The sequence below is a fragment of the Chrysemys picta genome, chromosome 7 (genome assembly GCF_011386835.1).
Source record: "Chrysemys picta bellii isolate R12L10 chromosome 7, ASM1138683v2, whole genome shotgun sequence".
NCBI lineage: Eukaryota > Metazoa > Chordata > Testudines > Emydidae > Chrysemys > Chrysemys picta.
Genome location: NC_088797.1, coordinates 108,723,399 through 108,735,424, shown reverse-complemented (window position 1 = coordinate 108,735,424; position 12,026 = coordinate 108,723,399). Strand labels below are relative to the sequence as shown.

At 39.8% G+C, this 12,026-nt stretch overlaps 1 protein-coding gene across 9 annotated transcripts in view; it reads right to left on the bottom strand.

The window, feature by feature from the left end:
• Window positions 1-529: 529 nt before the first annotated feature.
• CHST15 (carbohydrate sulfotransferase 15) overlaps window positions 530-12,026 on the bottom strand; it is an 87,190-nt gene continuing 75,693 nt past the window's right edge. For all 9 annotated transcript variants that reach the window (XM_005305877.5, XM_008166290.4, XM_005305875.4 and 6 more), the window contains exons 6-8: window positions 6,945-7,101; window positions 1,984-2,131; window positions 530-760 (exon numbers count right to left, since the gene is read on the bottom strand). In XM_005305877.5, coding sequence (XP_005305934.2) covers window positions 570-760; window positions 1,984-2,131; window positions 6,945-7,101 — 496 coding nt within the window. In that variant the 3' untranslated portion in view covers window positions 530-569. The remainder of the gene's footprint in view (window positions 761-1,983; window positions 2,132-6,944; window positions 7,102-12,026) is intronic.

The following is a 12,026-nucleotide window of genomic DNA, read 5'->3' as shown; positions in this document are numbered from 1 at the left end:
TGGTTATGTTTTTATATATCAGATTAGTTAATTAACTAAAGTAATAGCATTAATCTGGGTGAACAGATTCTGCACTATGTGTTGATGCGCTGTAGTAATAAAAAAAGAATTTTGGATTAAATTCAAATAAAGATTTTAATGGCTAATGGATATTTTTTTATTACTTTGGAATGAATGAGGGGAGAACATACCTTGAAAGTGGTGACATAAGTGTGGTTTTAAGAGATCAATGCTAATTATGTATTGTACTGTTTTAGAGAAGATTAAACTTCAAAACCACAGCCAGACAGTGTAAAAGAACTCCTTCATTCCAATGCTATTTCCGTACTGCTCTGTTGCTGGGGGAGGAAAGAAATGGCAAGAGATTGATAAGCAGGATGTTTTACATTCTGACAAGGAAAATGTGAGCTAGCTTCAGTGAAATATCGTATGCTAAGGGAAGAGAACTCTCATCTCATTAGATTTGCTTCTCCTTGGAATGGATAAAATGTAAATGTGTGCACGCAAAAATAGACTTTAAAAAATAAAAACTCCTTAAAGCAGTGTATTTGTGGAAGTGAATTTACATATTATGTCTTTTTCCATAAAAAAGCATCATCAAAAAGAACTTGCGCCAGTTTTGTATTAAAAGGCCTATAGAAGTCTCTTAGAATTGCCTTTGTCGTTGGTAACATGGGTCCCAGATTTCGGTCTTCAGGACGTCTAGTGTTTGATGCAGGACTCTTTGTAATTAGAGCTTCTTGTTTCTCACTTATAGGCCCTGCAGTCAAAGAAAATTGTTTTAATGTATTCCTTCCCAAAATGTTAATGTTAAAGAATGTAAATGGCCAAGTAAATAGGTTTGTCAAGAAAAGATTAATGGAATTTTGCTAGCAGTGGTTATGTTCCAGAATATTGGTTACGGGTTTAGTTTAGTAAAAATAAATTTCAGTTAGACTACATGGAAATACTTAGTTTTCCTTTCATATCAATTAATCATCTGTGCAATAAGCAACATAAATCATTTCTAGAGGTAGATACATGTTTTCAGAAAACAAATATGACAGTAAAAATAACCATTAATGTGCATTCTTCGGTAACAATTATTTCATTTTATTTCCTAATTTTTGTTGTTATGAAGGAGCCACCTGATACCTGTTAGGGTGAAGTTCACCCAGTCAAACAGTGCAGCACTTATATCTGACTTCAATCCTCTTTAAGGACTTCAGTGGGATATAAGTAGTGTTACGATGACTCTCAGTATAGGAGCAAACTTTACCCCTCCTGAATTGTACTTGTGCACTGACCTCTTTCAGTGCAACTTAGACGGGAGGAGCAGGGGCCAGGCTCCTTATCTGTTCAATCTGCTAAATCTAATTACCTAGGCCAATGTTTGGATTCAACCAGGTTAATGTGCAGCCACATCTCCATCCTCCTCCTCCTCCTGTCTAACCAATATCAGGCATTGTTCTGTCTGTCAATGTTGTTCTGACGATTAGCAACAGATGTCTCAGTCAATGACAGTCAAAACATATTCCCCAAGACACTAGAAATGCTGCCTTTTATAATACTCAGATTCTGGATTTGCCGATTTGGCAATGAAACACATCATACCATTGAAGTATTTCACCTGGCTGTTTAGAGCGCGTGGGCCAGCTCTTGCTCCTGCTGCAGTCCATCACACAAACTCCCACTGACATCAACAGAAGTAGGATCAGGCCTTACATGCTCAAACATGTGCATGAAGTGCCATGTTTCTGATTTTATAACATAGTTATTAATTCTTTGTTCACTCTCTTGCACTGTCCTTACTCAGACAAAACTCCCATTGAAAACAATGGGAGCTTTGGAGCCAATGGTAATTTTGTTTGAGTTAGGCCAGCACAATTTGCCCCTCTATCAACACAGATTCACATCTTAGATGTTGTCTCTCCATAAGTATTAATAATCCAGAATGTAAGCATGACTTTTGCACTTCACTCAAACCAGCTAGATGATGCCTACCTAAATCCAGAAACTGGAACACCATATGCATGGTGTATTTAACATTGGATGCATGATCCTCTAAGCGGAGAACTAGTAACTGACTCTTGTCGAAAACAGTCAGCCAGTCCAAGAGATACACAACATAAAGGCCAACCTGTAGCCTCACCTACAAAAAACAAACAAAAAAGTGGAGTTAATTCATTTATTCTATCTTGTATCAAAAATAATGAATATTCATCCCACTGTCCTCCATGGGAAGGAAAATCTATTTTGGATTTGATCTAGAATAAGGTTTTTAAAATATGATGCCTAGAAAAAGTTTAAACCTTGATCATGTAGCTCTTATGCATGGAGTAGCGCTATTGACTTCAGTGGGGCTACTTACATAGTTAAATCCTTCAGCGTTGGACCCCTATATTTGTAAATTACGTCTCAATTTAGTAAGGGCCTGAGCCCATGTGCTTAGGGCCCTGTCCTGCTAAGTGCTGAGCACTCTGACCCTCAACCATTGAACTGAATAGATATTCACGGAGATATTTAAAGCTAAACATATGTGTAAGTACATTCACCTTCATCAGGGCCAAAAGGCACAAGGCTGAGCACAATGGTTGCTGAAGGCACTCAGCACCTTTCAGAAATGTCTTACAAACCTTATGATGTATTGGGGTTAGAATTTATTCCTCTATCTTATCAAACATGCATTCTGTAAGGACACTCCATACTCACAGCATTACCAAAGAGAAAATACTTCAATAAAACCTCTTATAAACAAAATATCGGCACCATCCTTCAGCTGTTGGACTATTGCGTAGAATGGCATGAACTGCTATGGCACACAGCTCATTTTTTCAAGCCAATTAGAATGTGAGGAGATAATCTGTTAGCTTTTGCTTTATGAAGAATGATCATTGGATAGTTCGGCCAGGCAGATTCAACTTCACAAATGTCCAGAAGGAAAAGGACACCAACGTTATCTTAAAATGAAGATGGTGGAGGACTTGTGTACTATTAAACTATACTCCTGTTAGTCAATATTAGTAATTCCTAGAGAACCAAACAGATGCTCAGATGCTAAAGTTAGGAGCATGGCATAAATACCTAGACAGATTTAGGAGTACACCGTCTAACTGTTCAACAGAAGACTTACACTGTAGTATACCGTAGAGGAAAATATGATCGTTCTCTTTTATGTGAAGGGACAAATTTTCAGTCTGGCGTTAACCTGGTCTCCATTTTTGCTCAATTTTGCACAACAACAGGCAACAAACATTTAAGGGTGCAGTTTAGGCTTCTTAAAACTCCAAGTTCCTGTTTGTGCCTGTGTTTGTTTCTTTTTTAACCATTCAGAAATAGAAACAGAAAGGAAGACTGCCTTTGATAAGAGAAGCTTGGTACATCTTGGAGTCACATTCAGTATAGAATTGATAAAAGCAGACAACGATGTCTTGTGCTCTTTTAGTTGACTTGAGTAATTGCAGTAATGGCCTAAATACTTCTGAAAGAAGTCATGTTTTGAATCATTACTACAGCAATGGACAGATTAATTTTAATAAACTATAAAACAATCTTCACATCAATAAACAACATGAAGTCATTTGAAAAGAAACACTCTGCTTTCTGAATTGCCAGTAAAGCACAGAACATTAATCCTATCCTCCAACTATTGTCAGATCATTGTTATTAAATTAAAATTCCAAATCAAGAACACAAATGGAATATTTTGGTTTCTACTTTTATGAGATGACAAGTAGAGAAACTAATCTATGCAATCTGACTCAAAATCTATTCAAACTTAAAGAGCCAATTTTCCAAAGCAACCTCTGCATATGCACTTTCAAAAGTGCACATCTAAATTTTTGGGCACTTAAGTTTTAATGCCTGAGTTTTTGCATGCCAAACAACTTTTGGGCGCACAGATTTAAAAACCGTGATTCAAAAGTTCTCTCAACAAATTCAGTCCTTACTCTTGGCTCAGATGTTACGTGGAATATTTCCTTTCTGAGTAAACAGTTCCCACAGTTTTATTAACTCCTTGTATTATTATTATTATTTCTTTGTACCATAGTAGAGCCCAGAGGCACAATCATGATCATTATGACCCATTATGCCAGGTACTGAACAAACATACAATAAAAGACAGTTCCTTTCCCAAAAATCTTACAATCAAATTATGGTTATCTTAGAAACTGTGACCTGACATTGGTCTTGGGCTGCTTGTCAGTTACAGGGTAACCTATGTAGCAAAATTCCTTATGTACATATTGAATATAAGGCTATAAGCTCTAAATACTTTCTTTTAATTATTACCCTCACATATGATAGTATTACACAGGGCCACCCAGAGGATTCAGGGGACTTGGGGCAAAGCAATTTCGGGGGCCCCTTCCATAAAAAAAAGTTGCGATACTATAGAATACTATATTCTTGTGGGGGCCACTGAGGGGCCCGGGGCAAATTGCCCCACTTGCCCCCGCCTCTGGGCAGCCCTGGTATTACAGGATCAGAGCCACATTATGCCATGCACTGTACAATCTTACAGCAAATCATCTATTCCTCATCTTTATTCCTCTTTCTCCCACCAGGATGGTACTGGGGCAAGTAAGAAACCAGTATCAGTTGTATAATGTAGGTTGGGATACAGTATTTTATAGCATTAGTGAGCTTCTACCCAAACAGAGAATTCTGGGATAGAATCAACACTCACTTCATCCAGCAAGAACTTCAAATGTAAAAACCCTTTGCTGCCCAGGATAGTCACCTTCACTTCTCTTGGGACGTCTGAAAAATGGCACGATATACAGGCCTGTGTTTTGCCACTGTTGTTTCAAAACAAAATCCCCTTTTCAGGAAAGTCATTTGCTTCCCCCCTATAAAGTATGCAATGCAACTGAGCATTTCCCAAAGAATCCTCCTTGACTGCAGTCTCTCCAATGTTAGTTTGACACCCCTGGCTCTCCTTCACTTACCATCAATAGAAAGTGTATTAACCAAAGAAAGGGAAGATAAATGGATGAACGCCCCTTCTCTGTACAGAGGGTTACCTATCAGCAGTGGCAATCTCTATGCTATTTGTTTTTCTTGTCTCTTAGGAGTACTTTTTTCTGCTGTAGTCACACTAACCTAACGTCCAAGGTCACAGAAAAAATCTACTCTTTCAATATATAACAAATTACACATATATAGACTTTGTCAGCTATGCTTGAGAGGAAGCTGAAAAGTCCATTCAGGAGCCTGGCTAGAGCTCCATGCTTTATTAAGGATACCCATTGGTAGCTTTCTGGAAATATAAGTGATCTCAAAAGAAAGAACAATGAGTTAATTTTCAGAAGTACCTTCTTCAAGATGCTGTCTAAGAAGAGGAATAAACTGTGGGACAAATGACGACAGTCTAGGAACCTGGGGGAATACAAGGGTCTGAGCAAGTGTATTCATGCCATAATGCAACTGCGTTTGTGCAAGGGAGACAGTTGGCAAGCACTGCATTACAGTGTGCAATTCCCAGAGTGGGCATGACTGGAGATGCTCAGAGCATGATAGTCGGGTCTCTGAGGAGGGAGGAGACTGTTGTAGCCAATGATTTTAGTTTTTTGTTCATTTATTGTGTGATGTTATGATTAATATGTTAGGTCATATATAATCATTGTATGCTAAACAGAGTTAAGTTGTAGGATTATAGAAGTATAAGATGGATCAGTAGTTAGAAGTGATAATTATGTATTAGGTATCTAAGTAAGTAGGGCTGAAACACAAGGCCTACAGGCTGAGACCTGTAAGATGTCATTTTAGCCATACTAGGCCATAGGCTTAAGAAAACTTGTAAAACAGACTAGACCTTGTACTTGTAAATGTGGGAGTGGTCCAGATCCTTGGTCTTTGTGGTCCTAGAGACTCTAAATCTGAAACAAGTAGCAGAGGTGACTTTCACTCTGTTGAGCTTGAAACTGTCGCCACTAGAGCCGAACCCCTGCTGGCATAATACCACATTACAAAATTCATTTTAAATCAAATAAAAGGAGACACTGTCTCTTTTTCAACTTCCATTTCTGGATGATCAGTATAGCAACGCTCAGGAACACGGGGCTTGAATCCCATTCCCAGTACGGGAAAGACTCCCACTGACTTCAAATGGCTTTGACTTGGGCCTATGATGCATGATTTCCTCTGAGATTACTTTAGTAACTGGAGGAAATTATGATGAGATGAAATTTACTTCAATCTGGAGAGAGAGGAGGAGGAAAGTGTCCTTCCACCCAAATCAAGAAAATGGGAGGTAAAGGGCTAGATCACAGAGACCTGGTACTTTACAAGTGCAACCAACAGTAAACATTAGATACTGCTACATATCTCCTGAACATATAATAATTTCAAAAACCCTTTTATCACCCTCAAACAAAATATAAAAACAAATCAGCACTAAAAATGTGAATTTTGGAACAATCACACTGAGATTTAGCTCTGTGTTCTTTGCCCAATATCTTATGTAATAGAATTCTCCCTTTTCTGCTGTGTACGGCTTAAAAAAGTGTGAGAGCATTTAATCTACCTATCAATAGCCTTTTCTTGGGGGGAAAAAACCCAGCATAAATGATGTATTCTTACGTGCAGTTCGGAAATTGCCTTATCTTTGCCAGAGCTATTTTTTGGATAGGTTTGCAAGTAAAGATTAAACTGTAATCTTTGCTAAATGTGCTCTTCATGCTCCTGAACACTAGAAAGAATGTATTATTACTGTTGGCATTCATCAGGGAACAGACTGAAGAGACAGCTGAGCCAGCACATCAGTTTTTACATGCATGAATATATTTTTATATCACCAACTTAAAAAAAAAAAGGAAGAAAGCTTATTGGGAGTCACAAACTAAACCATGTCTTGATTATAATTATTATTAATAGTTTGCTAAGGAGCCTGGTATTTTAATAATCCAGACAAAATAGTCTGTTTTTTAAGCAAGGAATCAAATGTTATTGGAAATACATACAGGCATGGCATTGTTAAGGGTGTTGTTGTAGACACAGGCTCTCAGTGAGTAATCCAGCATGCAATTTTCAAACAGCTGCAGGGATTCTGCCACTTTTTCATGAAAGTCTTCGGCGGATTTATTCGCACTTGCAAAGTACAGATAATCCGAATACAATCTGTGAACGAAATACACATGTAAATGATAAATAAAATTAAAGAAAATCAACTTAAATGATAATGAAAATGAGATAGCAACATTACTTGAGAAAACAGGGTGTGAATATAACCTTTATCCATTAGCAGCTGATCCAATACCTGCTGAAGTTGATTTCAGCGGGCTTTGGCTCAGACTTTACGGGTCCAATTAGGGTGACCAGACGTCCCGATTTTATCGGGACTGTCCCGATATTTACTTGTTTGTCCCGCGTCCTGACCGATGTTCGGTCGGGACATGAATTGTCCCGATACTTTGCGCTCCGGCGCACAGGCAGAGGGGGCTCGCACCCCCCCGCCCCATCTCCGCCCCCTTCCTCCCCCATTGGATCCCTCCCCAAATTCCCACCCTGGCCCCGCCTCTTCCCCAAGCACGCCGCATTCCTCCTCCTCACCCCTCCCACCCAGGCTTGCGCTAATCAGCTGTATGGCAGCGCAAGTGCTTGAGGAGGAGGGAGAAGCAGGATGCGGCAGCCAACTCAGGGGAGGTGGAGGCGGAGCGGAGGTGAGCTGGTGTGGGGGCGTGGAGCTGCCAGTGGGTGCTCAGCCCCCACCAATTTTTCCTATGCTCCGTCTTTTCTTTCTTTTCTTTTTTCCCCCTCCGCCGCCGGCTTTTGAGTTTTTTTTTTTTTTTCTCTGCCGGCACCCCCCGCATCCCAAAATTTCAGATCTCTCATCTGGTCACCCTAGGTCCAATCCTGTGAATTGCTAAGCATTCTCCACTCTTATTAAGGTCAGCATCTAACAGGATTAGGCCCCAAGTAGTTAGGAGCCAATCCTTTTCTGAAGAGAAATTCTTGAAATATTTGTTTTTTTTGTTCATTCTGAATTAATTATTATTATTCTGTATTGTAGTAATGCCTAGAAGCCCCAACCAAAAAGACCCCCATTGTGCTAGGCCCTGAGTGTACCCATAGTAAGAGACAGACCCTTCCTTAAACAACTTACCATCTAAACAGACAAGATGGACAAGGAGTGGGAGAAGAAACTGAGGCACAGAAAAGTGGAGTGGACTTTTCCAAGACAGCCCGTAGGAGAGCTGAAAATAGAAACCAGGTTTCCTGAGTCCTAGTCCACACTGCCTCTTTGTATGGTGTGGTGAGGAGCTGTATCATGGCACAATCTGTGGTCTCACTCCTGCTGTCTCTATTCAGGCTAAGTTTCCATTTAGTTCAACAGGAGTTTTGCCTGAGTAAGAACTACAGGACCTACGGTCCACATATATATGCAATACCAATATTATAAGCAACCATGCTGCACTATCTTTCTCTGCAGCTATTTCCTAGCCATCTCAGCCATACAAATCTGAAATACAGTGCAAATGGCAGGGCACGCTCTCATTTCAAATATGAAATATTTGTGCAAATCATTTCAAACATTTATAGTTGCTTAAATATTACAAGACAAAGATGACTTAAATTCTGGTTCATTTGGATGGAAATAAAAGTGTAAAATGAAATATTTATTTTATTTATTTTTAATCCCTGGGACTCTGATTAGAATCTCTAGATGTCGACATCACTTTAAAACAGAACATAAGGGAAACGCCAGGATGTGACATAAACAGAAGATCGTGTGTCATCCCTTGAATGAGATACACAAGTAATTTTCACTTGTTTGGGGCTCATGAGATATATCCAGAGTCCTGAAAATTCTACAGCACTTCAGAGCCAATTTCTGCAGCAAGGGTGAAAGTGCAGAAGTATTATGAGCCCAAAGAATCCATTTTTGGACACACCATTCCAGAGACCCTGAATACACTTCATTCTCTGTAAGTGCATATGTTTATGTAAATCATTATCTAAATGTAAAAGTGGGCTTTATTTCACAGCTATAATGCCGTAGGAACACTGAATCCACTTCCATCTTCAATGCCCTTCCCATTTTTATTATACCAAAAATATCAGGCTAGCCATAGATTTCCACAGAAGCTTTAAAATACTACTATTTATTTAGAGAGGTTAGGCTCTGCTTCAGCAAAGCACTCCACACGTGAGCAGTTCCACTGGAGTCAAGCATGTGGACCAGGGCATTTATTACAATACGAGTTTATGAACTCCTGCCTCATCTAAAAAATGGAAAGACAGAAAAGACGAATAAAAGGGTGAGACTGCGTAGAGGAGAGAGAAGTTGGAGGAATAAAAGGTTAGTGTTTCATATAGACAGAACCTTAATTACTGAACTTTTATGTTTGTTTTTAATTTCATTTTTACATATTCCGAAAATATTACTGAAAACTGTTGAGAAACTGATGATGAGACACTAAGAGCTCTGTGCAACCTTTACTCAAACGAGTGAATATGGACTCATGCAAGTAGCCTCTTGACTTCAAAGAGTATGTCTACACTGCAGCTGGAAGCGTGCCTCCCAGCCCAATTAGACAGACTTGCGCTCAGTCTGCTTGAGCTAGAGTGCAAAAAATAGCAGTGTGGACTTTGCATTGGCGGCGGCTCAGGTTAACCACCCGAGTCCAAGCCCACCCGACACCCTGGATCTGAGCTCAGGTGGCTAGCCCAAGCCACTGCCCATCCCACAATGTCCACATTGCTATTTTTAGTGTGCTAGCTGGAGCAGAGCTAGTGCAGGTCTGTCTATCCGGACTGGGAGGCTCTCTCCTAGCTGCATTGTAGACCTACATACCCAGTACTCGCCTAAATAAGAGTTCACCAACATGAATAAGGCTTGCACAATCAGATCCTTAGCTAGCAATATCAGGAGGAAGGACATGATTGTATTTACTTCAAAATAATAGCCAAGCAAAAGATAACCTGTAACTGTCTGTCACAGAGACCCAATTAAGAGCCCTGTCCTGTATGGTTTCTGATTTTTGGCCACTTCCCAGCCCAGCAATTCTGTTAGCAGATCGCAGAGCATTTCCATAGAGAAATATAGATCTTGTTTGGAAAATTTAACTAGTAGGCAGTCAGAGCTTTCTGCTATTACATTTCTGCTCCTTGGCAAAATTTCAAGTGTGCATCAATTCCTCTAGATTTATCTGCAGAAGTGGTCTGGGAGCGGGCCTACATTACTTGCATCTTTCTGTTTACGTACTGAAATAAAATTGGTTCATGTGTGTTGTTGAAATTAACAGTGTTTAGCAATATTCTACTACAACAGGAGGGATGATTAGAATTCAAAATGATCTTAATAAATTGGAGAATTAATCTGAAAACAATCATATGAAATTCAATAATGACATGTGTAAAGATCTGCACTTAGGAAGGAAAAATCAAATACACAAATACAACATGGAGTATGACAAGTTAGGCAGCGGTACTGCGGAAAAGGGGCTTTTGGTGGATTACAAATTAAATGAGAGTCAACAGTGTGATGCTGCTGTAAAAAGAGCAAATGTCACTCTGGGTTGTATAACAGGAGTGCTGTATGTAAGCCATGGGAAGTAACTGTTCTACTCTACTTGGCACTAGTGAGGCCTTAGCTGGAATGTCCAGATTTGGGCACTATACTTTCAGAAAGATGTGGACAAACTGGAGACAGTCCAAAGGAGAGCAATAAAAATAGTAAGAAAACATGACCTATAAGGAAAATTTGAAAAAATTGGGCTTGTTTAGTCTAGAGAAGAGAAGACTGACAACGGATGTAACATCTTCAAATATGTAAAAGGTTGTTATAAAGAGGACAGAGATTCATCACTGTTCATGTCCAAAGGGGGTAGGAAACGAAGTCATCAGTTTAGTTTGCAGCAAGGGAGATTTAAATTAGATACACCTCTACCCCAATATAACGTGACCCAATATAACACGAATTCAGATATAACGTGGTAAAGCACTGCTCTGGGGGGGCGGGGCTGCGCACTCCAGTGGATCAAAGCAAGTTAGATATAACACGGTTTCACCTATAACATGGTAAGATTTTTTGGCTCCCGAGGACAGCGTTATATCGAGGTAGAGGTGTATTAGGAAAAACTTTCAAACCATAAGGATAGTTAACCACTGGACCAGCTTACCTAGGGAAGTTGTGTAATCCTTCTTGGAGCTTTTTAAGAACAGGTTAGATACACATCTGTCAGGAATGATCTAGGTATATTTAACTCTGCCTTGACATAGAGGGACAGACTAGATGGCCTCGTTAAGTCTCTTCTTGCCTTACATTTCTGATTGTACACAGTCAGACACATTTCAATGCTCTGTTTAAGGACTGCTTATAACATTTCTCATGGCCACCAATGGATTTAGTCCTGCTATTTTTGATTATAGGAAATACTGACACTTTTTAAAGTATCAAGCTCCTCAGCCTCTCTACTTCAAAATCATTCTTCTCTTTAAGGAGAAGGCCATAGAGTTAAAAGTAAGCAATAATTGTAACTGTATGATTCTCAAGCACATTATTCCAATCCAGTTGTGGAAACACCAGGTCTCTTCTAAGGAATGTGTTGACAAGATTCCATAATGAGAAGTGAAGGGAACAGGCTTCTGGCAGGAAAAATCCTACTATCCATCCTGAAATGGCTCAATTCCCCCGCCTAGCACCTGAGAGAGAGAGAACCAAGGCTCTACATATTTCCCATCCATCTGCACAGGTGAGGAGGGAAATACCAGTTGAGCAGCCAAATGTTAGAGATGGGTTGTAGGAAAGCCATGAGGATGTAGCGGGGTGGGGGATCTTACTCTCTCACTGGCCTCCATTCAGTCATGTAGGGTCAGGCCACAACCTGCTCCTAAATAAACTGATTAGTGTAATCTTATTTTCTTAAAAAAAGAAGTGCGGTAATTGTCAGAGTAGAAGGCACCAGCTCTTAGTGTTTGGCTGATGAAAGCAGGCAGGGAAATGTATGCCCCTGTAAGCCCCTATTCACTGACAAGAAACAGCCACAAAGTATTTGGCTGCCCCTAATATTTTGCTGCCTCAGGCATCTGTCTGTTCTGGT